General features: G+C 46.8%; 1 protein-coding gene across 6 annotated transcripts in view; it reads right to left on the reverse strand.

Annotated features, from left to right (window-relative positions):
• ATG4C (autophagy related 4C cysteine peptidase) overlaps positions 1 to 26,050 on the reverse strand; it is a 522,028-nt gene that overhangs the window by 273,748 nt on the left and 222,230 nt on the right. For all 6 annotated transcript variants that reach the window (XM_069642011.1, XM_069642014.1, XM_069642012.1 and 3 more), the window contains one exon: positions 17,204 to 17,446. In XM_069642011.1, coding sequence (XP_069498112.1) covers positions 17,204 to 17,446 — 243 coding nt within the window. The remainder of the gene's footprint in view (positions 1 to 17,203; positions 17,447 to 26,050) is intronic.

Genomic DNA, 26,050 nt, shown 5'->3' on the forward strand with positions numbered 1-26,050 from the left:
GGTGCCTTCCTGCTTGCCGCTCCGTTTCCCTACTTAAGGAGTTCTCCAGCTTCTTTTCCTTTGCAGATGGGGAGCAGGTGCAAGTGGATCTAGGTCACCTGGCCTAGGCCGTACCCACCTGGTGCCTTCCTGCCTGCCGCTCTTTTTCACCACTTAGCAAGCCCCGCCCACCTGGTGCCTTCCTGCTTCCCGCTCTTTTTCACCACTTAGCAAGCCCCCCTCCCCCAACTGGTGCCTTCCTGCTTGCCGCTCTTTTTCACCACTTAGCAAGGCCCATTCACCTGGATCCTTCCCGCTTGCCGCTCTTTTCCACCACTTAGCAAGCCACGCCCACCTGGTGCCTTCCTTCACCATCACCGTCTTGTGGCAAATGCTGGATTTGACTTTTATGGACTATCTGAAATGTCGTCAGGCCTAGTATGATAGTCGCTTGTTTTGTTCCTCCCCTCCATTTCTGCACCCCTCTCCCTCACCTTTTGTTTTTCTCCGGCTCTTCCACAAATGTCGTCAGGCCTAGTACGGTAGTCACCTGTCTGTTTCCATTTCCTTCCCACTCTCCCGCTCCCTTCCTTATCTATGTCTTAGCTCTTGCACTATCTGAAATGTCGTCAGGCCGAGTACGATAGTTAATTTCACATCCTTACTGTTCATGGCCTGTAAGAATGTGGTTGTATTTTCCCTTGTTCCCTCCCTTGCCTTGAAGCACTTTGAAAAACATTGTGTATAGGCGCTATATAAATAAACGATCATATCAGTTTACTGTGTTTATAGTGGAAAACCCACATAACATTTGTTACAAATATTAAGTACATGTTAATCCCACGCTTCCAAATGGCTAGCCCCTATTCAAAAATCAAAACACAACCTATACAACTCAAACCATTCGGTCAGTGACCGGCCCATGATCATTTAAATGCTGCCTCCCTACAAAGGACCTGATTGTGTAGTCCGCAAAAATAATCAGTTTTGATTGGACAATATTATTGCTATTACTGTTGCTACAGTGGCCTTTTCTCATTGGCCAAAACAACTTCATGATGTGCATGACCCCCAAGATGACCAATCCTGAAGCGACTGCGAAATGTCAAAAATCCTAACACCAAAAGGCCCAACTCTACCTGCTAATAGAATTGGCGTAGACTGTACCTCTTCTCATGTTTCGGGCGTTGCACCCGAAGTGAGCACAGCGGTCATCACTGGACCATTTGATTATAAGAACAAAAATTGCTTGTTGTAATCAGGTGTTGCTAAAACGGGTGCATTACTGCTAGTGTTTTTAAGTTCTTGAAAAGATGTGGTCATCTCTTCTATCCAGACATGGGGTCCCTTTATTTTCTGTGCTTCTTTTAGCCCTGCAGCAGGAGTTTGGTGTAGGTGGAACAGTCAAAAATCCCTACAGTAATTACGCAATCCTAGAAACTGATGCATCCGCTTGGCTGTTGTGTGCGTTTAACTGCTGCTGCTCTTTCTGGGGTTATTCTTTTTCCTGTTGATATTATTTGTCCCAGGCACACTACCTCTTTCTGGCAATACTCCAATGTTTTCTTGTCTATCTTGTAACCCTTCTCTGCAGTATTACTGTGTCCCCTCTGCATTGTTCCTCTGTTGGGCTGCAGATCAGAAGGTAGTCTACATGTTGATTGACTGTTCGCTGTACTTGTAAGTTTCCTAAATCCATTGGCAAAACCCTATTAAAGATGTACGAGGATTCACAATAGCCCTGAGGAACAGGGTGTGCTAAAATCTCAGCCCACAGTAAGGGGAAGCAGGAATAAAATCCAATTAAACTAACAGGTCCAAAGCTCATAAATGTAGCCTAGTGCCATGAATGGCAGAAAGCTATAGATTATAAACAGGAACTAGTTCAAAATGGCAGGACTCTGGTTAATGTGACAAATGGCCCATATGTCAAAAAAAGCCAATGCCTTTCCTACTTAATGCTTGTACTACTGGGCACTTCCGCCATACAATCGAACACTAACGAAGCTTCCCCAACTACACAAACACCACATTCTATCTGTTAACTGCAAATCAGGCACAACATAACTTAATGATGCTGACAAAGAAACCCTTGAAGTGACATGGGTATAAACTATAAATATAATTGCCAGAACCTTTTGCTGCGGATAGTGCTCTGTAAAAATGTGTCAAAACTAAGTGCAATTCACACGTGGACAAAAATGCTAAACAAATGTCAACAATCCGGACACTAAAAGGACCAGATCTCTCTACGAATAGAATTTACACAGCCAGTACCTCTTCTCATGTTTTGGGCGTTTCACCTGCATACCAACAGAACCCACATAAACATAATATTTATTCCAAACAGAACATGTTCCAGTCCCTATTTGTGCAATTTTCATCAGGGGCACAGCAATTTAGGGCGTAGGCCTTGCAAATTCTTAGAAATCCCACTAGACCTGCAGGGTGAGTTCCTTAATTTACCTGGTCTTGCCACTTGCCCCAAGGTGACTGGTGACAAAATATTTACTAGTGCTTTTTGTAAAATGGTGCCTGTCGCATAAGCACACTTCATATTTGGTGCAATGCTGTCAAACATGCACTGTGAAACTTGAATTTGCCATTTACTGCAAACAAAGTACGTTTCTAGCTTCCCATAATCGCAAGCAAGGTCGAGTATCATGCAAATGGTACTAGCCCTTCATAAAAACTACATGCCAATGCTAGCGGGCTCATAGATTTTACAAGCCCTGGGGTGAATATATTTGTGTGGGTGGTTTGTCTTCATTTCACACTATTGTTTGAGGTTTCATATACATCTTTTAATGTTACATAACGGATGATGATGGGTTCCATTTAATTTGTGAGGAGGTTTCTCAGATAAATGTCCATAAATAACACGTGAACTGGTTCAAATTGACATTAACAGTGATGTTTTTTTGTCTTCATGTTTATTCTCCTCTGGGATACCCTCTTGTCTGAAACACCCAGATTTAGCTTTACGAGTTGGAATAAATAAAATCTTGTAACATGTTTTTAATTGATAGACTAATGCAAACTATTTAACATTCAAACAACTGCAACTTAAACCCCACAAATGCAGAGAAAACAATTAAAAAAAAATGTTTTGGATTGCAGTCTGAAATATTTTAAATAAAAGTTCAAATATTCCAACAGGATACCTAAACCTTTAGGGGCACATCCCAGACTGGAAACAGGATGTCATTACACTTCTATTAGGGATTGAACCAGAGTACTTAGCTCTTGGTCATATCGTTTAATAGGTTACAAAACGCTCAACTGTAAAAACTCAATTTGATGGAAAATTAGTTATCCATGGCGTGCTAAAACAAACCGCACATAGTTTTACTCCTAAGGGCCATTTTGCTACAAATTCCTCAGGCGGAGTGGGATTCAGAGCGGAAATTGAACGCTGTGGTTTCTCCACTCCATGTCAGGAATCTGCCACATCTAAATCTGCATTTTTAAGCTGGCTGAGACCCCTATACATTCTGCATGCTCTTTTTTTTATTTTCTTTTTAGCATTTAGAGTATGCTGAATCCACTGCTTAGGCAAAACAAACAAGGGGATGGCTTGAAGATTTACAATGCATCTTTGCGTCTGGAATAGCTGTGGGCAACCCTCCAGACAATCATTCTTCAGTCTGTCAAGCCATTACAGAAATGGCAAAGACCATATGAAAATCAGGCTTGGTCCCATCTCAAAAGGGGCCATCCAGTCTAACTGCTTGGTCACACCCCTTCTGCACAAGACCACAAGCAACCCCAGACATTGTTCATCATTTGGCATCATCAGTGAGGTGTAGCTCCGCCTACATCAAAATCTGGGGGATGGAATGCAAACCTTGGAAAATGCAATTATTAAATTACAGTGCTTGTCCATTTTATTGTTTGAATTGAATCTTTTTGACAGGAATGCAATTGCTCCTTTCAAGTAAAAAGTCGGGCATTGGCTCACAATGAGCTATACAATGATGGGAGAAGGCAAACAGTACATATTATGATAGCATGTAGGATGCAATATGATCAGTCACAGTGCTTTTCTCTCCATGCTCCCCAATACCAACTTACTTTTGGCAATGTTCTTTCTACACACATTCCTTATCCTTTAAAATATATGAGAGTTAATTGGATTTCCAAATCCATACATTCTGTGAGAAGGTCACAAGGGAGGCTATGGGATGGGGATTGGGAGATGCTGAGCCCCAGGCGCTGCCACCTGCTCGGTGATGCGCTCCATGGAAGTGGTATTCAGTGATCTCACAAGGTCCACATCACATGCCTGGCCTCCTTCTTCAAACATATGATACTGCTCCCAAAACCCCCATTGTGGCAAAGAAAGTATAACCAAGGTTTTGGAACTAGAAGCCCACGGGCTACAGACCCATGCCACCTGTGTCTGCAAATGTGGGGCTGTGTGTGTCGCGTGATCTCACTAGTAGATGTCAGTTGGCAGTTCGGAACAGGTATTGAAGCACAGCTTGCAAGAGGCCCCAATAAACTATATCACATTAAAACACCAAGAGCGGGAAGTAGAGACTCAGAACCAGTAGAATTCTGCAGAAGACTACAACGATGCCATCCAGTCTAGGGGCCAGTAGGAAAACATTCCTGGACTACAAGATAGTGGATGGCCATTACATAGTCTCACTGAGCAGAGCCACTGGGCAGTCAGTAGCATACGGATTCGCACAGGAGAAGTGAAGTCCGCCTAAGAATGCGCCAATCTCGAAACCCACAGCTGAATTATGCAAAGCAGCCACACGTCACTCACTTACAAAACCAAGTTCAAACCCTGAACTGTGGGTGTTAGAAAATAGTTGGATAGGGATCAGTGTTACAGGCTGGAGCGGGAGAAGGTTGCAGAACAGAGGAGGAGGAAGGAATAGAGAGAGAGAAGAAAGGACAATGTCAAACACACAGAGTGGAGAAGGTAGGGGAGGAATATCAGAAGAGAAGGAAAGTAACGAGGGGGTGAGAGAGACAGTGATGAGGAGGCAGGCAGGAGGCACACAGACATCAGGGGCCAGTGGAAAAGATGTTAAGGAGGAGAGCAGGGGCATATGCCAGGGAGGCAATGCAGGTGTGCAACTGGCTGGGGAGGGGGCCTGGCACAAGATCAAAGGATGCCCAGATGAACATTGCAGTAGCAGTTTAAGCCAGGAGTTCAGCCGGGGAGAGGAGGCGAGAAAGCAGAAGCAAACAGGAAGGTTTTGAGGTGCTTCCGGAACCAGAGATGGTTCTCCTCAAGTTTCAGGGAGGCAGAGAGACTGTTCCAGAGGGAGGCCCCAGCCGAAGAAAGATCTACCACCAACACGTTGCTTGGAGAAGCAACTGACCCTGAGGGAGTTGGAGGCAGATGAGCGAAGAGCTCGAGAAGATATTTAGGAAGAGGGAGTTGACAGTATTGAGGCCCCTGGCCCCAGAAGGCCTTGTGGATGATGTAGAGGGTTTTGAACTTAATCCTCGCAGCCACTGGGAGCCAGTGCAGAGATTTCAGTCCTGAGAGATACAATCTCTAGGCTTGAGGCCAAGGACAAGTCTCGCAGTCCTGTTCTGGATGAGTTTCAGAGAGTAGAAGCAGGCAGATTTAGAAACACGCTGTTGCAGCAGTCCAGCCTAGAGAGAACCGGAGCTCTGGAGACAGTGAGCTTCTGGGGGAAGGAGAGGAAATGAAGAATACCTCTGAGGAGATGCAGCTGGCAGTGTGACTTCTTAGAGACAGAGATGTGAGGCGAGAAGGAGAGTGTGGAGTCAAAGATGACCGCAAGTTTTTTAGCCTCACAGGTGGGAGCAGGAAAAGGGCCAAGAGAGGCCAGCCACAGAGCACCAGGAAAATAGGGAGCAAGTGTGCCGATGAGGAGAATCTAAGTCTTACTGGCATCAAGGCAGAGATCATTGGTGGCAAACCACTCCTGGATAGGAGACAGTCAGATATGAGTGAGGAAGAAGAAGTGGCAGAAGGGAGACTGAAAATGAGTTGAGTATCATCCGCATAGCACTGAAAGTTGGGGCAAAGAGCGGCAATGCGGTGGGCAAGAAGTGGAAGGTATTGGTTGAACAGTCAGGGAGAGATGTTAGACCCCAGGGGGACACCATCGGTAGAGATAGAGATAGAGGAGGAAGGACCCAAGTGGGACCTGGGAGGGTTGATCAGTGAGAAAAGAGGTCAGCCAAGCCAGGGCCTGATCGGTGATACCCAGATTATCATGGAGACGGTTGAGCAGGATGGCATCGTTGACCGTGTCAAAGGCAGAAGAAAGATCAAATAGGATGAGGAAACGGGTGTTGGAATCAAGGTTGGAGAGCAGGTCTTCACAGATGTTCAGGAGAGCAGTTTTCGTGCTTCTGGCAGCTCTGAAGCCGGACTGATGGTCATGGAGACAAGCAACAGAGATTGACATTGTGTTGAGCCATGATGAAGTCTACAGAATATTTGTAAAACAAGCTGAGTGAACAGATGAAAAGTACCAAACATACATTGTTGTCAAGATGAGCAGATGAGAAGTACTGATCCACATTATTGAAAATAGCTGCATAAAGGTCCTGGCAGAACAGCACACCAGGCAAAGTGTAGTACGTGTGATAACCTGCTGTAGAAAGGAAATGCTAAGTAAGAACCATGTCCTTGAAATTATTAACTGTTATAAAGCTGTAAAAGAACCTGCTAAACTGGGTATACCTGGTGACCTGCGAGTCTGGCACCCGCACCCAATTTGTGAGACAATAAGAGAGGAATTCTAAGGAGGACTCGGATTGTAATCAGCTTTGAATGCTAGGAGAAACCTGGGGAAGTGAGCCATTTTCCCGGTAGTGGATTGTAATACAAAAAGGAGAGGGATATCCTTTTGGGCCTCAAGGAACTTGATTATTCTCTGTTTGAACTTTTTGGCAAAAGAAACTTGGGAGAGGGAGGCTTCCACTGGATCTGTGAATATTGACCATTTGAAACTTTTTGGTTGGATTTAAACCTTTGTGTTGGGAGGAAGTTGAGAGATGGAAGACGCCTATCGAGAAGGAGGTTGGGCTGAGGCATACCCCATCACTCTTTTCCTATCCCTAATCTAGGAGGCGTTTCCCTACCTCAACCAAAACAAACGTCTCTCTCCTTTGTCAAGAGGTCCAAAGCAAAAATACATCATGTGGCCAAAAACCTATTCTCGCGCCTTAAAACGCTTGTATATAGGCGTTACAAATGCCATATTATATCATTTAATAAAAGTTTGCAACAAACAATGAGATCTCCACGTCTGCATCTCATTCCTGGCTCCTCAAAGCTATTAACTTAGGCATTGCTGACCGTTAGAGGGCTATTCAAATACTCTACTCAAATAATGAGGCAGTAATCGGGTGGATTGTCAATGGAAGCACAACAGAAATGGTAGTAATTCACATGGGGGGTTGCCAATGTTGCACGTTAGCCCAAAAGTTAATGGGCAACTGTTAGTTTTTCCTCTAATGCCCCCGCTAAGGCTAGAGAAAAACTCCCCATCCTCAAGTTTGCAAATGACAGTTCTTTTATCTCACACACCTGTAGGGCTTAAGCCCCAATTAAACGTCTTTGTAGAGTTCTGTAGATCAAACGGGCTAAAAATTAATGTGGCAAAAACTAAGGCACTGGTATGTATGGGTATCAGGGCTAGGAAAAAGCCAGTGATAAGGCTGAAATTGAATGGAGAGCTAATCAAGCCGTTTATAAGTTACAATTATTTAGGGCTATTGGCCAAATGCGATTACAAGTGGAACGCTCAAGTGGCAAGGTCCGGGGAAACACTGGCTAGGTATAGTGGGCATTAGCTAGATTCACAAAGGAACATGGCAATGGGGTGGGTAAGGGTCTCAATTGAAGCATACAAACTGCAGGCCAGGTAGGCTGCTTTGTATGGAGCTGCATTATTGGGAGTTATCAACTGCAAAAGTCTGAGTTATCGAGAATACATTTACGAAGAACATTCTAGGCCCACCCCTTAACGCACCCAACCTGCCAGTATACCTGTAAACAAATCTTCAAAGAGAGGAATCATTATGCAAGTCCAAACCAATATTATTGGCTGAGGATTTGGACCACTGCAAGGTTGGCCAGGTACAGAGAATCCCTTGTTGATATAATGGCTGAAGAAGGCGGCACTTCATTGCCATGGTTTGCCCACATAAAGAGAGCCTCATAGTATTGGGCTGAGCGAACATTGGACAGCGCCAGAACGTATGTACGCTAATACAAAGCTGTCTGTCAAAAACACTTTCCTGGCAGACAGAATCAGAAGTATTGAATATAATAGGGCAATACACCCAGTTAAGCAAGTAATGCGATTTGAAACACGCTTTGGTTATGAAGAGTACCTGGACAATGTAGCCCTCAAGTCCATGAGATCATTATATAGCAAGCTGCCAATGGGCATCCTCCTACCAGTGGCGTGGCTGCGCAACTAGTGGAATAGAAACACCACAGAAGCGTGCCCATTCTCTGATGATTGAGCTGAAAGTATTGACCGCTTCCTGTTGATCTGCTCCCATCATCTAGATATGAGAACGCGTTAGCTAAAACCCCTGCTCTGAGCAAGATCTATTAGAATCCCTGCCCAAGCAATGGCCTTATGCAGCTCTAAGGATCACTTGGCAGCGCACTCTGTGGTTAACTATTTCTATCGGGCTTGGTAAGGGAGATCGGCCAAGCTCGTGAATTCCACTATCGCAAAGGTCAGAGCTGAGGGTGTAAACCAGTTAGTAAACCATGTGATGAATAACTCTAGCGGTTGGTTCGAGCCACCCTAATTGGGCATCGAGTGACATGTATCTGCTGTGATTCTGTATGCTTTTGCACTCCATATGCACCTGTACTTTGAGATAAAGGCGTAAAATTGCGCGATAACCCCACATCATGTGATTGAAAACCTCTTTCTACGGTAGTCCTGAACGTAAATTGAATTCCCCCTTTTATAAACCAGTTGGTCTTTCCACCAATCCGTTAGCCTTAGGATGATATAGAGCTGTACGTGTGTGCTTTAATCGCATAACTTTTTAGAAATGTCTTCATGAATTCTGATGAAAACTGAACGCCGTTATCAGAAACAATTTCTGAAGGAAATCCTTCTCTCAGAAAAACTCTCCAAGGATATCACTAATTCCTTTGCTGTCACCTCTCTGACAGCACGCCATCCCACCCATTTCGTATGGAAATCCACCAACACAAATATACATTTCAACCCTTCACCTAACACCATAATTGGCCCCATTATATCGATAGCCAACTTCTTCCAGGGTTGGTCAGGTACAAAATTGGGAATGAGGGGAGTTTCTGTCACAACCTTGTTTTTATCACTCCGGCTACAAGGAACACAATTCTTGACACATTTCTCAGCCACCTTGTCCATGCCTGGCCACCAAAAACGGTTCCTCAGCTTCCTCTTGGGCGCACCTTACCCTAGATGACCCTGATGAGCCAATTCCACTAATAGATTCCTGACCTTTTCAGAAGGTACAACACACATTTCTCTCCGGGGCCTCCCATCAATTATGCTCAGTTCATCCTCAACTTCCCACCGCACTTCAAACTTCTTTTCTAATAATTCTTCACTGGGCCATCCCTCTACCGTCCACTCTTTGATGATCTGCAGGTCTTCATCCATTTGTTCACTATGCTCCCACTCCATTTGTCCCACATCAACTTCCGCCACAACATTTTCCTCTTTCCATTTACCACACACCACCTCCTCTCTTCCTGTGGTGGGCATTCTGGATAGGTAATCTGCAACAACATTTTACTTTCCTGGTAAATATCGCACTCCAAAATCATATCCTTGTAAACCTAAACACCATTGGCTAATCCAGGGTGATCCTGCTGCCCAGCTCCCACTTTCAAACATTTGGGCCAATGGTTTATGGTCCGATCTCACCAAAAAGTCCTGCCCCACAAGAAAAACTTGAAATGACATATTGCCCAAAACATCACCAATGTCTTTCGTTCAATGACTGAGTAATTATTTCCAGCCCCCTTCAAAGTTCTTGATGCAAATGCTATAATTCTTTCTGTCTTGTTATTGTCATACTGTGTGAGGGTTGCTCCCAATCCCAAAATACTGGCATCCACAGACAAAGCACACCTCTCTTCTGGAGATAACTTCCCTATAGAAGGTGCCTTTACTATGTCCTCTTATTTTCTGCATCGCCTCTTCACACACATTTGACCACTCAAATGTGACCCCTTTTTTCAACAATGACCTTAAAGGAGTGGGGAAATACAGCAAAGTTCTTCAAAAACTTGTGGTAATACTCAGCTAAACCCAAGAATAACCTTACTTACTCCTTGTCCCTAGGGCTTGGAGCTTTTTCAATCGCTTACACAAGGCTGAGTTTAGGCTTTATGCCATTAGATGATACCACATGACACAAATACTCCACACACTCCACTGCAATCTTGCACTTTTTCCTCTGCACTGTTAACCCTGCACCTTTCAGCTTATTCAACACTATTTTCAATAGCTCATCATGTTTCTCACTCGATTCAGCATAAATTAGAATGTCGTCTTGGAATACAATAAGGTTTGGCTCCCCCTCCAAATCCTTCTCCATAATCTATTGAAACACAGCTGCCGCTGAGGCTAAGCCAAGCGGCATGCAACAGCACTTAAATGTTCCTTCCGTTGTCACAAAAGCTGTGAGGTGTTGACACTTCTCTGATAGGGGTACTTGGTGATATGCCGAGGACAAATCTATAACTGAAAACACCTTGCTCAAGATTGCCAGTTCCTCCAAAATGACTGGTAGTGGATGGCGAGCTACCCAAATGTTTTTATTCAAGTCCCTTAGGTACACCAGAGACAACCATTCCGAGCTTTCAATTCGCTCAATTATCCCCCTTTGAAGTAATGTTTCTAGTTCCTCCTTCACTTTGTTTCTCAGTTTTTGGAGGTACTGTTCTCACTTTATGCACTTTCGGCACAGCTTCTTTCCTGAACTTGATACTGTGTTTGAATCCATTTAATTTTCCTAACTCCTCTGAGAACACTTCTGGAAATTCCTTTTCCCATTTGTCTCCTATCTCTGCTTTGGTAACAGGTACTGGCGTGTTAGCTTGGATTCTAATGCCTAGCTTCCTCTGTTCGCTCCACCCTACAAGCGATGACCCTTCATTGGTCACATACATTTCTTCCCCGCAACTTCTTCCTTTGCATTTCAAAATCGCCTGAAATGTTCCCAATACTTAAATCTTCACATTACCATATGCATATGGTTCTATTTCATGTCTTAGTAACACTTCCACGCTTCCTTCCACACACTACTCATATGTCTCTTTTGGACATTATTGTCCACTTTCATTGTCACCACCTTGCCATTTATTAGGAATACATCAGTTGGCCCTCTTCCTTTGCCAGACACGTCATTTACTTCCAGCATGTGTTTTGCTTGGGTCATGGATACATTTACTGGGCTTCCCTCTTTCTCTGGTCCTAGACCCCCCACCCCAATTTCGATTGGTTCAACTGTAGACCACTCATGACAAACTCTTGGAAAATGACCTTACTTTCTTGCATTTTAAGCAATTAACATTCCTCGCTGGACAGAAGATAATGGACGAAATTTGTCAGTTACTGCCACATCTGTAGCATTTGACCTCCCTTCCTTCGTTCATTTTTCTGTTGCCTTTCAATGCTGCAATCTCATTTCCGTGTTTGTCACTTTTCATGGTTCTCATGTATCGAGTAGTCTGCTCCATTCCCCTGGCGACCTCTACTGCCTGTTCTAGGGGAAAGTCCTTTGATAATAGTTTCTCTTGAACCCTGCTACTGTTAGTGCATCGTACAAAACTCTCATCAATGAGTTGGTTAATATTCCAAATTTTCTCAAAGAAGCCACAAAACATTCCACCGGCTCTTGTGGTTCTTGCACTCTCTCAAAGAATTTGTGCAGTTCAAAGGTAATGTTCTTTTTGGGTTCAAAGTGGTTTAGTAATTTTTTTTCTGCAATGATATACTCATCAGTATCCCCCTTTCCTCCTTGTTCTGGTAAGCCATTGTATACACTCCTCCCTTCTGCACCAAGGTTGTGCAGTAGGATAGCTCGTTTCCTGCTAGGACTGAACTTGTCCCCTCCTATAGCCAGTAAATATGTATCAAAAAACCTCTTCCACCCATACCACCTGATGGTTGGTATTCCTGGCTCAGGTAAAAAGGGTGGGGACATACTTGCAGCTGCCATATCTATGCTGGAGTGGAGCGTCTATAATGTATGCTTTATTTTACAATTCTTGAGTTGGCGCTTCCACTTCAGTTCCTGTGCTTGTTTTGTTCTGTTTCTATATTCCAGGAGAATGTTACTTTCAGCCGTTTCTCTGGGAGCTGTATGTCTATTGATTTGTTTTGCAGGCCTATTTGCTGTGCCTGTTTGCATTGTTATTTAGGTTGCTATGGCAGCCTTCTCTCTGTTCCGTGTTCACGCTTGCAGGTGCTTTCCTTAAGCTCGCAAGCGTGATGACGTCCTCATGGCCCCAAAATCGAAGCAATGAAGCCCATCCTTGCTACTTGTCCCTTAGACCCCCGCAACTCTCACCTGATGGTGCCGTTTCCACACCAAGGTAGTCTGCCTGGGCCAGGACACGCCTCCCTCCGCTAACCTCTCTGCTGGCCACTCCACAAAGCATGGAAGCAGCGCAGAGTCCGCCACAGGCCAGCCTCACTGTGCCATCCTCGTCGTCACTGTAAAGATTTCAGCAACGCGGTAAGAAGTACTTTATTGAAGCGGGCCTGCAGAGAGCCAAGGAAGCTGCTCACAGCTCTCCAGCAACCGTCGCTCCCTCCTAGAATGCTGTTTCCAGAGCATTCCAGATTCCAGCTTGAGAAGGCTCAGGAGGCAGATCACTACATGTACCTTTGTCGCTCCTTCCAATTTGTCCCCTGAATCCATGCCTAAAACACGTTTACATTCTTTGAGGCTGCTAATCAGAGTCCTCTGTCTATTCTGGGGTACGTCCACCTTTTTCATACAGCTTCTGATCTGTGTCCTGCTTTTATACTACAGCCCATTTACCTTCCTCATGACATCTATTGTTAAAAGGTGCCCTCCCCTATGCAAGAACACAAGTACCATCATCCTGGACTGTTATTGTTGCCCTTGAAATGCCACTGTGTTTTTTACTCTGATTCCAGCAAGCAGGGAGAGGGTAAGACAACTGGAAGGGAGTAGCTATGATTATTTTGATCGCCAAGGGGCAGCATACCAAGCTAGGGATTGTGATCACAACGAGGAGGGCACAACCAGATATTCTGGACCCCATCACTACTTTGTTTTGGCAGATGGGGGGCCTAAATGCATCTCTGCCCGGGCCCTAAAATTGCTTAAGACGTCCCCGACACATGTATGTCTGTATACATGACTAGTCAAATCTCAAATAGTTGAGGGTTTTCCTTAGACGTCTGTATCCAACCTGCAGTTAAAGAGTTGAATCTTAGTAGAGCCAATTCAGCCAGTCATCCTTCTGGTGTTGAGAAATCGATTACAATAAATTGGTTAATAACAGCACTTATTACAGGAGTTTAAATGTAATTAAGCGCAATATAATAATGTGACATTAAAAATACTGTAAAAACAATGCAACTATAATAATAATGTTTGGCATAGAAACGTTAAAGTATAATAATAAAGTATTTAAATGTAAGTAATACACATTACCCAATGCAATGGAAGCATGAAAGGTTGCCTTAGTCCTACCACGATTCTGCTTTTTCAGTAGAAGAGGGCGATCAGAGTCACTAAACACATGTAAAGAGCTGTTTAGGCAATATGACCCAAGGAGGGGGCCATTACCGGTCGGATAATGCCCCCGGGGCCATAGTTGGAAGCCTGAGCGAAGCAAAAGCTTTAACGGAGCCCCAGAGGATTAACCGACTGGTAATGGTCCCCCTCCTCGGGTCATATTGCCATTAGTACCCCAGCACATCATACCTGGGTACTAATTGGTGCTGCAACTGTTGCTCGAGAAAAACAAAAATAAAATGGCCGCCGGGTAGAAGGGACTACATGTAGTTCCTTCTCCCTTTCCATGGCGGCCATTAAAACCAATGCAGAAAAAAGTAAACAAAATGGCCACCACAGAAAGGGAGAAGTGACTACAGATACTCCCTTCTCCCTTTCCATGGCAGCCAGTTGTGGAAAGCACTTCGGATTCAGGGGAGGTTCAGAGCATTCTCAGGCAGGTAAGACCCGGGCGAGGGCCAATGAGCTTGCATTTTACAAGCTCATTGACCCTCGCCGGGTACTAATATTATATATACTACTACCCGTAGCAACAGAGTGTGTCTACAAGGACCATGAGAATGCACTTCATAGCAGCCAGATTTGTTCCCCTTTTATTGAGACCTCGTCTTAATTATGATTGAATTACGTACTGTAATAGGGACAAGTTAAGAGCGTGCATCCTATGCAGCATAGAAACGTGGAAAAATGTTTGACCGATTTGGGGTTCATTACAAGTTCCAGCGATTCACGTCTCGTATTGCCACAAGCAATAATGACAGTTACCACATGCAGACATCCATGGGTCTCCACATTCTGATGGCTTTTACTCAAATACCACATGCAGTATTGCAGAACGTTAGCATGCCATGTTTTTATGGCAACATTCAATTTCCATTCCTGTTTTGACGATGGAAACAGGTCAGACACAGCAGCACCTTAAAGTGTTATTGTACTGTGCAAAATAATGTCCCTACTGTGTATAGTGTAGTAAAGTTGGTGAGCATCTGAGAAGCCTACATTTTTACCACCTTTGTGATTCTCCCTGAAGGCTGTTGCCTTAGGTTGTGGGAATGCACTAGTCCAGGGGTCTGCAACCTGTGGGTCTCCAGAGATTTCAGACTACGACTCCCATGATCGCATTGGCTACACTAGCTATCGCTTATGCAAGTTGTTGTACAAAACACCTGGAGAGCCAAAAGGTTGCAGACCCCTGCAATAGCACTTACATTGAAATATTTAACTCCACCTAAAGTAGAAAGGTAATAAATGTAGTAATGTTTTTAGATTTCAGCTGTCAATCATGCAGTATTCACGCTGCATACTGCATGAGTCAATCATGGAGATGGTAAAAAACAGGTAGCATTTGAAATGGAAAACTGTTTTTACCAACAAGAGCCCAATCATGAGAGCCCTAGCATCAATCATGCTCTCCGAATGCTTCAAGTTCACTGGAGTACAAGTAATTACCATTATCCCTATTTAACATCTCAATTGGTTTGACATGAACCTACCTCCCAAGTATTCATAAAGGTTTTCAGAATAGCAGGAGCCAATGTGTGTGTTATGTTCTCCATCGTCTCACAGAGGCCATGTCATTAAAGATGTATCCTTTGTTACTAGATCCTATATTTCTACTCTAATGCCATCATTTGCCAGCTGAGGACAGTCCAGCCAGCCATGGACATGCATACAGGCTTCCATATTGCCCCTTTATAATGGAAAGCATGGACTAGACCATTCTGGTGCATCTTAGGTTTAAGTAATACCTTTTCTTTTATAGTGGTCCCAATTACTTACATAAAATAAATAATCATCATCATATAGTGGTAATGTTCAGCTCATTGGTAGTCTCCACACAGGCATAAAGAGCCAAGAGTACACTTTGAACTGTACCCTCTACTTATGAGCAGATCCGATGTGCAAAGTTTCACTTGCTGGAACCCACTTAATTAATTTGAGTCTCTCTGGGTGGAAGCAAATTTCACTGAAGAAAACCGCATTTACTAAAATAACTGGTTTTATTAATTTGGTGAATATCACTTATTTGTTGGATAGCCACCCCCTCCCTCTCCGCTGCCTTCCCCTAATTAGAGTGGTGGGTGGGTATCCAACATTAAAATGTTCTGTGGACAACTTGCACAGCATCCTGGTCAAGTATTCCTCAATGTGAGGATGTTCCACAGGGATCTGTTCTCTGCCCTCTTATTCTCCCTGTACACTGCCTAACTTGCCCATATAATGAAACCCTTTGGTATATCTTTTTATGCAGACGATGGTCAGATATTTCTCCTTCTGCTTTCTCTGAATCCATGCATGACCATATCTCAGAACGTCTACAGGCTGGTTAAGCTTGGATGCACTGTGGTTTCTCAATTCTCCACAATAACAAAAACAGAAATCCTCTTTTCGCCCCCTGTTTTAGCCCTCACCCTCATCTATTCCATTTCCTCAGCTCTCCATCTTGAAGTGGCTTTTGATACTAATCTGACTTTTAAATCCCACATTTCCACTACTGTCACTTTCAGTTTTTTAATATTGGGACAATTTGCTCTTTCCTAACCTTTTCAACTACCCAACTCCTTATCTCTTCCTTGGTTCTCTCTAGGTCAGATTATGGCTCTGCTCTCCTTGGTCTTCCTGCAGACCATCTTGCTCCATTCCTGTGTAAGGTTTAATTCCACCATTCGTATTTTGTTCTGCGCATTCTATTGTTTGGCTCTTGTTTGAATCCCGCCTTCTATTCCACTTCTTATCTATCGTTATCACAAGATACTTAAACTAAATGGTATATGTAAAGTTTGTCTTAATTTTAACTGCAAAGCTAAGAAATGTATGAATTGTTTACGAATTCATTATTAATGTAGATTTTGTATGTTCATTATCATATATGAAACGATTCTAATTGTTTGTACTTTAACTATGGACGAATAGTGCTTTGCCCAATAAAACAATTCACGAATAAAAACAAATTAAAAGAAAAAAGTTCTTTAAGTTCTACTTGTAGTTGCAAATGGAAGGTAAACAGGCGAGGTAACTACCCAGCACAACAAGCCAACGCAGATAATGGATGGGCAACACTGTTGGCAGAAGAGAGGAGGGAGGTCTACAGACCATTGTACCCCCATTGCTCCCCCACACCCCACTTGACAGATACCTAGTGACAAAGTGAGAAATGAGGGCCAGGCAAAGAAAGCAGGACATGTGTAGATAGATGGCTTGCATTTCCAACAAAGAAGACACTCTTCGGCACCCTAACTATCAGAGCATGAACTACAAGTAGAAACCCATTGTTACCCAGATAAGCTGAAACCAAACAGATCCCTGTTTAACAAATATTTAAAGCACATATACAGTGCATGCACACACGACGATACAATTTCGCACAACAAGCGCAACGTAAACAGCATTGAAAAATGAAACCCAAGCTACGCAAAACAAGAGGCCTTCAGGCTCCAACATATCAGTAGATGGCCCGCAGCTACCAACCTACCTCTCCCAAGAAAATGAAGCATTAGCCCCTGAGCCAGCAGCATCTGGCCCGTTCTCAGCGTGCATCCCCATCCGCAGTCTGTAGTCAACACACCCTCTGACCCCTCCAAAGGAGGAAATTCTTCTCTGTAGGTCAACCATATTCTAGAAATAAAATCTTTTCGAAACTCTTCGACATTTCCAGAAATGTCTCCCTGGTCTACTGAAGCAGGTTCCGTCACATCCTGGAAAGATTCATCGACTTCTGTAAAAAGAGATGACGAAAAACTGAAACGTGTGGTTTTGTCATATAATGTTAAAAAGAGTTCATAATTCATCATATTTTTTTCAAAGTAAATCATAAGCGGCAGCTCGGATAATGGAATTCGACTACATGCAGTGGTCGAAGTGAGCGGGAACGGTCGGGAGCGGTGTTCCACTACTTGGATTTTTTACTATTAACATCTCCACTACTTTTTTCACACTTCTCCACTTTAACACGCGATAGCAGTTACAGCTAAAATTAGATTTGTTTCAACTCAATCGGCTGTCAATGAGCATGGCTGCAACCCTTGAAAAATGTGTTGCACGTTGCTCCCTTACTGCCTACTCTGTCCCTTGCCGGGGTCACAGCTCCACTACTTTTTTTGGTACACTTCTACCACTGACTACTTGCAAGTATGCAAATTAGGCCCAAAAAGAGCTGTAAGAAGACATGTTAGAATTAATATTTCCCCAATCTATAGCAAACGTTAAAAAAAGTGACAAGAATGGATTGATTAATGCAACCATAACATGTTCTTCTGAGGGACATCCATTCTGAAAAGGAACACAGGACAACATTGTATTACTGTAGTACACAATAGATAATGTAACTGAAATGCAAATTTCAGTAGACACACATACCTTGCACCCAGTCCGTGGGGTTCCATGCACGGGGGGCCCCCACACCTTGTACACAAAGGAAGGTCCACACACGATGTGCACAGAAGCAGGCCCGCCGACCTTGTGTGCATGAGCAGGACCAAATACCTTGTGTATACTGTTATGAAGATGCGGCAAAGGCAGGTAAGTTTCATATAAGTATTTATTTAGATTAGTAAAGGGGAAAGAGGACCCCCACGCTCATGGGCTCCATTTCCTTCAGCTCTCTCCACCAACTGACAATATTGGAACAGAAACAAGAAACAGAGAACAAACATTCCATGACATCATAAAGGAAACCATGTGATATATGAGGCTACTTACAATACACCTCAGACAGGAAAGTTCCCTGCCCTAGGAAGAAGCAACACAACAAATCTTCCCCTTTTTTTTTTTTAACTCAAATTTTCATTCCATGCAACTTTTCGTTAAATCACCTAAATTATGTCGCAATAAACGGATTGCAATTCATTAAATCAATTTAACAATTTCACAATAAATAGTTCACAGTTATCAATCTCTCACTCTATCTCCCGGACACCGTCTACACATGCCCTCTCCTCACAGTGGCAATTCTATCTTTATTCCACACTTGCCCGCCGGACACACGTACTGTCCCTTTCATGACTGCCACAACTCTGACAGGGTCTGAATAAAGCGAATCTCCTTTCCTTTTTATAACTCCTTTCTTTATTCTGACCCAATCACCACACTCCATGTGTAATTCCTTTTTTCCTCTCCTCAAGTTTTCACTCGTGACCCATTCTGACTTTTTCTTCACCAATGACCTTCTAACTTCATCCACAACCAGATCGATCTCCCTACATCTACCAAGCCATGGTGGACAAGCCATAGAATACGGCTTTCTTCCCCTCATGAGCTCAAACGGGCATAAACCGGTTGTAGAATGTGGCGCCATCTTCAAGGCCCACATTCTGTTCTGTATCATAGCTAACTTGTCCAAACCACACTCCTCTCCCATACGTACACTCTCCATCACACACCTATTCATTCTTTCAACTACTCCGTTTGACTCGGGATGGTACAATGAAGTCTTTTTGTGACCAACCCCACACTTCCTCAAATAGTTGTTGAAGTTCTCCCCAATAAACTGCGGACCATTGTCCGTCAATACAGTTTCATTGCAAAAATCTCCTGTAGAACCTTTATCATATTTTCACCAGTGATGTCCCTTACAATTTTAAAATCCACCCATCTGGAAAAGAGATCTACAACTAACACAATAAATTTACCTCGATCATAACCTAGTTCCACAGGACCTAGTATGTCCATGGCAATATCACTCCATATCCTGGACGGGAGACCAACGTCCACCAAAGGTTGCTTTCTGGCTACCACTCCTTTTCCTCTCTTGGCACAAAACTGACAATTTGCCAGACAATTCTCTCTTTATCGAAACCCAGCCACCAGTAATCTTCTCTTAATATTCCTTTGGTTTTGGTAACTCCAATATGACCGCTATGTGCCAGATCAATCACCTTCTTTCTCAATCCAATCGGGACTACTGCCCTTCCCCATCTGAACAAAATATTATCATTTACAGATAATTCATCCTTCACCTCCCAATAAGGTTTCCTGCCCTCCGTCAATTCAAATTTACTTGGCCATCCTGCAGATGCAACATAGGGAATTATCCTCTTTATGATATTGTCTCTTTCCATCTCATCCAACCACTCCTGTTTGGACACAATACCATCGGTGTTGACAAACACTAATTCAATTTCTTCGCTCTCCACACTTTCAGAATCTGCCACCCTTATACTTGATAGACTGTCGGCCAAAACATTTTCCCTTCCGGGTATGACTTCCATCCTAAAGCAATGTGTCTGCATCCTGGTAACCCAACCTGCCACCCTACGAGAAACTTTGTCAAGGCCCTTATTTTCAAAAATAGCTTTCAGGCTTTTGTGATCCGTGCGTATCACAAATTCTATACCCCACACAAAGTTTCTGAAACGTTCCGCAGCCCAAAAATACGCCAGAGCCTCTTTTACTAGTACTGAGTATCTTAACTCCGCTCCCTTGAGACCCCTCGAGGCATGGGCTATCACCTCTTCAGAACCATCTTCTTGCTTCTGGGATAACACAGCTCCCAGCCCACCCTCACTAGCATCTACTGTGATAAGGGTTGGCTTTCTTGTGTCATAACATCCTAATGGACGAGTCATATTTATTTCTTCCTTTATTCTATTAAACTCCATATCACACTGACTATTCCATACAAAATCGGCACCTTTCCTTAGGATTTTTCTCATTTCCTGCACTTTGTCAGCATAGTTTATCACAAATTTATGATAAAATTCCGTCATTCCCAAAAATGGGCGCAGCTCACTCTTGCTTTTTGGTTTTTAAATGGTCTTTATGGTATTTACCATGTCTTCTTTGGGCTTAATTGCATCCCCCCTGACACTTCATGACCCAGATAGTCCACTTTTGATACCGCAAACTTACATTTCTCACCTTTTAAAGGGATACCTCTCTCCTCAAATATCCTCAAAACTCTGTGTAGATTCTTGTCATGCTCTTCCAGTGTCACTCCACTCACCAACACATCATCTTGAAAACAGAACACCCTTCACTCCCCTCAACAGACGATCCATGATTTTCTGAAATACGGACGAAGCAGACGCCAGTCCAAACGGCATTCTCCTAAACTGAAATACTCCTTCATGTGTCACAAGGAACAAGTTACTTACCTGTAACTGTTGTTCTCCAGCATGGGTCTGGCATGGATTCACATGCTCATGAATATTCCCCGTCGTCAGGCTGGGAATCCTCGGTAAAGAAAAAACCAGTATCAGTTTCGTTTCTGATCTGTCTTTCGTAGTAATAACCAATCACTGGTCTCTGCGTCATACTGACCACAGCCAATGACTGCCCTCTACCTAAGCACCGCCTCTGGCAGCCATCTTCAGATTTGGAAGCACGTGAAGTGGCAGTATGACCAAGTGAAGAGCCGCAGAGGGGTAGGCGGGAGGGTTCGCATGTGAATCCATGCCAGACCCATGCTGGAGAACAACAGTTACAGGTAAGTAACTTGTTCCTTCTCCAGCATGGGGTCTGGCATGGATTCACATGCTCATGAATAAAGAATACATAGCAGTACACACATGCACAACCACGGGGGTGGCAAAGGCTCAACATTAAGCATTGCATCAAACTCAACATTAAGCATCTTACCTCCTCACCAGTCTCACCTCAGGCGAACAGGTTGCGCAGCACTGCTTGGCCGACCCTGGACTCCTCCCTGGAATCCCGATCGACGCAGTAGAACTTCGTGAAGGTGTGCGTCGACCTCCACGTAGCAGCCCTGCATATGTCCAGCAGGGGCACACCAGAAAGGAACGCCGTGGTAGCTGCGATCGCTCTGGTGGAATGGGCTCTCGGACGGCCGGGCAGCGGTCGGTTTGCCAACCGATGACAGTACATGATACAGCCGGAGAGCCATCTGGAAATGGAAGCCTTCGAGAGAGCCTTCCCCTGATTGACAGGTCCAAAGTTCACAAAGAGTTGTGACGTCTTCCGAAAACACTTTGTGCGGTCCACGTAGAACTTCAGCGCTCTAGCCACATCCAGCGAGTGCAAAGTCCTCTCAGCCGGCGACGAAGGCGACGGGAAGAACACAGGCAACACCAAGGGTTCGTTGAGATGGAAGTCCGACGGTACCTTGGGCATGAAGGAGGGGTGCGTCCTGAGCACTACCCTCGTGTCGTGAAAAGTCAAGTACGGGGCCTTGCAGGAAAGGGCCTGGATCTCTCCCACCCGTCGTGCGGAGGTGATGGCCACAAGAAACGCTGTTTTCCACGACAGAAACTTCAACGGGGCCGAGTGCAGAGGCTCGAACGGAGGTCCCATGAGCTTGGTCAGCACCACGTTGAGCTCCCACGCCGGGGCCGGAGCCTTCACCGGGGGGAACGATCTGAACAGTCCCTTCATGAACTCTTTCACCAGATGATGAGACCACAAGGACGTCCGTCCCGTGGTTCTGGTGTATCGGGAGATCGCAGCAAGATGAATCTTGATGGACGCGTGTGCCAGTCCAGCTTTGGCCAGCGTCAGCAGGTACGGCAGAACTTGGGGAGCCGTAATCCGTAGAGGGTTAATCTTCTGTGCGTGGCACCAGACAGAGAACCTCTTCCATTTGTGTCCGTAGCATTTAAGAGTCGAGGACGCCCTGGCCTTTGCAAGAACCTCTCTGCAGTCGGCCGGTATGTCGTATCCTCCAAACTCTAGCGCTACAGGAGCCAGGCCTGCAAGTTCAGCGATTTCGGGTCGTGGTGGAGGATGGCGCCTCCTTCCCTGGAGAGCAGATCCGTGTCCACCGGCAGCTTGATTGGCGGGGACGCTGACAAGTCCAGAAGGTCCGGGAACCATATCTGCCTCGGCCACGCAGGTGCGACGAGGATCATCCTGCACCGTGACCTCTTGAGCTGGTTGACGAGCCGGATTAGCAGTGGCAAAGGAGGGAACGCGTAGAGGAACAGGCCCTCCCAGGGGAACGAGAAAGCATCGCCCATGCTCCTCGCCTGGGGAAACCTGCTGGCGAACCTCCGGCACTTGGAGTTCGTCGCCGTCGTGAACAGGTCGATCTGGGGTGTGCCCCACCGTCGGAAGAGGCGATCCACTAGATCCTGCCGTAGTTCCCACTCGTGGCACGAGCGCAGCTCCCTGCTGAGTGAGTCGGCGATGGTGTTTTTTATCCCTGCCAGATGAAACGGCACCAGAAACATCCCTTGGGCGACTGCCCAATGCCACAGGTCCTGCGCCTCCTTGGACAGTGCTGGGGACCTGGTTCCGCCCTGTTTTCTGATGTAAAACATGGTGGTGGTGTTGTCGGTGAAGATCCTCACCACCTTGCCCTTGAGGGACGGAAGGAAGGACCTGAGGGCCCAAAACACTGCACGGAGCTCCAGGACGTTGATATGTAAGGATTTCTCCGTCGGGAGCCAAAGGCCCCTTGCGTGCAGATTTTCGGTGTGCGCTCCCCACCCTTCCAGGGAGGCATCCGTGGTCACTGTCTCCTGGTGGGCTGGGGTCTGGAAGTCCATGCCCGCCGTCAGATGCGCGCGGGCGCCCCACCACCGGATCGCTCGTCGGAAACTCTCGTCGAGTGTGATCCTTTCCTCGAAGTTGACCGTCGTTTGGATCCAGAGCGCGTCCAGGAACTCCTGCAACGGGCGCATCCGGAGCCTGCACATGGGAATGAGGTAGATGCAGGAAGACATCATTCCGAGGAGGGACTTGATGGACCTCACCTTGGCCGCGTCGGCCACCAACATCCGCTGCACCTTGCCCAGGATGGTCCTGGTCCTCTCCTCCGACGGGGAGGCCCGAAGGGACACTGTGTTGAGCCTCGCTCCCAGAAACAGAGTGTCTTGCGCGGGTACCAGGTGGGATTTGGCGTAGTTCACGGAGAATCCCAGGTCCGTGAGAAGTTGGACGGTCCTTGCCGTGTGGACCACGGCGAGCTCCCTTGTCTTGGCTCGGATGAGCCAGTCGTCCAGGTAGGGGTAGACGTGGATCCCTTCGCGGCGCAGCTGAGCCGCCACCGGTGCGAGGCACTTGGTGAACACCCTGGGTGCCGACCGTAGACCGAAGGGGAGGGCTTTGAACTGGTAATGCCGCCCTTGGACCACAAACCTGAGGAATTTTCGGTGCCCCTTCAAGATGGGAATATGGAAGTAGGCATCCTCCAAATCCAACGACGACAGGAAGTCTCCTTCCTCCAGCTGACCCAGGACGTGCTGGAGGGTGACCATCCGGAACTTTTGCACCTTGATGAACTTGTTCAGACGTCGCAGGTCCAGGATGGGGCGCCATCCCCCCGTCTTCTTCTTCACGAGGAAGTATCTCGAGTAGACTCCGGAGCCCCGAAGCCTCTTTGGGACGAGTTCGATGGCGCCCTTCTTGAGCATCGCCTTCACCTCCAGGAGAAGTTGAGGGACGTGAAGTTCTTTCCTGGCCACGGGGGGGACGCGCGGACACTTTCTTTGAAACTCGAGCGCGTGGCCCCGGGCCAAGGCGTTCAGCACCCAACGGTCGGTGGAGATGGACTCCCACACGCTGACGAAGCTCGCCAGCCGGCCTCCCACCGGGGTGCTTCGGTGGGGGCCTGACCCCCCGGCCGGTTCAATCCTGCTTCGACGAGGCTTTAGCGCCTTGTCCTTGACGACGACGGCGGGGTCCGCCAGGCTTGCCTCGTCCTCTGTAGGCCTCCTGGGATGACGAGCGGGCCGCTTGACGGTAGGAGGAGAAACCGCCGCCGGAACCTTTGGAGGCGCCCTTGCCTCCGCTGCTCCGAAAGGGCGTCCGTCGTTGTTGCAGAACTCCAAGGGCCCGGGCCGTCTCGGTGTCCGCTTTAATGGCCTGAAGGGAATCGTCCACCGTTTTCCCAAACAGGTTGTTCCCATCGAAGGGCATGTCCAGGACTCTGGTCTGAACGTCTTGACGGAAGTCCGTAGCCTTGAGCCATCCACGCCGCCTAAGGCAAACGCCGTTGCCCAACTGGCGGAACCCAGTGTCGGCGATGTCCGTCGCAACGGTAATGGCGTGGTCCGAAGCCACCTCACCTTCCTGCAGGATCTCCAGGGCCTCTGCCCTCTTGTCGTCCGGCAAGAAGTCCAGCAGGGGAGCCAGTTTGTACCAGAGCTCCCTGTCGTATCGGGCCACGATAGTCAAGGTGTTGGCAGCTTTATTCGTCGTCGCTGCAGACGAGATGACTCTGCGTCCCATAGCGTCCAATTTCTTTCCCTCGCCGTCCGGTGGGGAAGTCGATGTGGAGGCCGCACCCCCCCCCGCTTTTTTCCTGGCCGCCGCGGAGACGACGGAGTCCGGGGTAGGCTGCGCCCGGAGGCACAGGGGGGCCGTGTCCGGGACCCGGTACTTTTTCTCGTACCGGTCTCTTCTAGCTGGCGTCGTGGACGGGTTCTTGAGGAGGGTGAGGCCCTCATCCCAAATGTCGTCCAATAGAGGCACCGCGAGGACCGTCTTCCTCTTGGCCTCGCGCCGCTGATAAAGGAAACCTTCCTTCTTCTTCGGGCGGAGAAGCCCTGGTGGGAGGCGACAACGGTACATCCTCGTCGTATACCTAGTCGTCCGTACCCGTCGCTGCCGTGTCAGTCCCCGTATCATCCCCTCGGGTGGACGGGGAGGAAGGCTGGAAGGGGCGCGACGGCTGAAAAGGAGGTGGAGGGTGGATCCTTCTTTTCTTGGTAGGGGGAACACCAGAAGGTCCCGGTTCTGGGTCCCCCGACGGGAGAGGTTCCGTCGGCAACGGTAGTCTCGTCCTTATCTCAGAGCATAAGGACTGTATAGCCAACAAAATGGCCGCCGAGTTGTCTCGCGGCGCTGGCAGAGGGGAATCCGACGGGCGATCAGGGGCCCCGTCGGTACCCTCGACGATGTCGTCGTCACCTGCGTCGGGATCCGTCCTGACGGGCCGGTCTTCTTCCACGCCGAGGCCGTGGCTTAAGACCTCGACCAGCTCCTCCTCCGAGGTTGAGGCCGAATCTATGACGACGATCTGCCCCCCCTTTTTCTTCCCCACGGGGGATTTCACGGGGGTCCTATCGATGGGCACAAAAGAGGACTCCCTCCGAGGTGGCAGGGAGACTCTGAGCCCCGAGGTCGCCACCACTGGTGTAGCCTCCACAGGCTGAGCCAGGGCCGCCGCGACAGTTTCGATAGAGGGCTTGGCCAGATGGATTAAGGCCTTCACCACCTTAGGTGCGCTCACCGCCTTATCCTTGAGGGGGGGGACACTGCCTCGCTCCCCCTCCGCCTTCGAGCTCGACCGGGGCCTCTCCAGGAGCTTCGCCGGGTGCTCGGCCTTCCTCTTACCCGACCCAGAGCGTTGGCTCGTGGTTGATGGTGCCGGGGAGGGTGCGCCCTGCCTGGCGCCCGTAGAGCCCGACCGTTCGGCGCT

The sequence above is a fragment of the Ambystoma mexicanum genome, chromosome 1q (assembly GCF_040938575.1).
Source record: "Ambystoma mexicanum isolate Mex_15411 chromosome 1q, UKY_AmexF1_1, whole genome shotgun sequence".
In the NCBI taxonomy this organism is placed as follows: Eukaryota; Metazoa; Chordata; class Amphibia; order Caudata; family Ambystomatidae; genus Ambystoma; species Ambystoma mexicanum.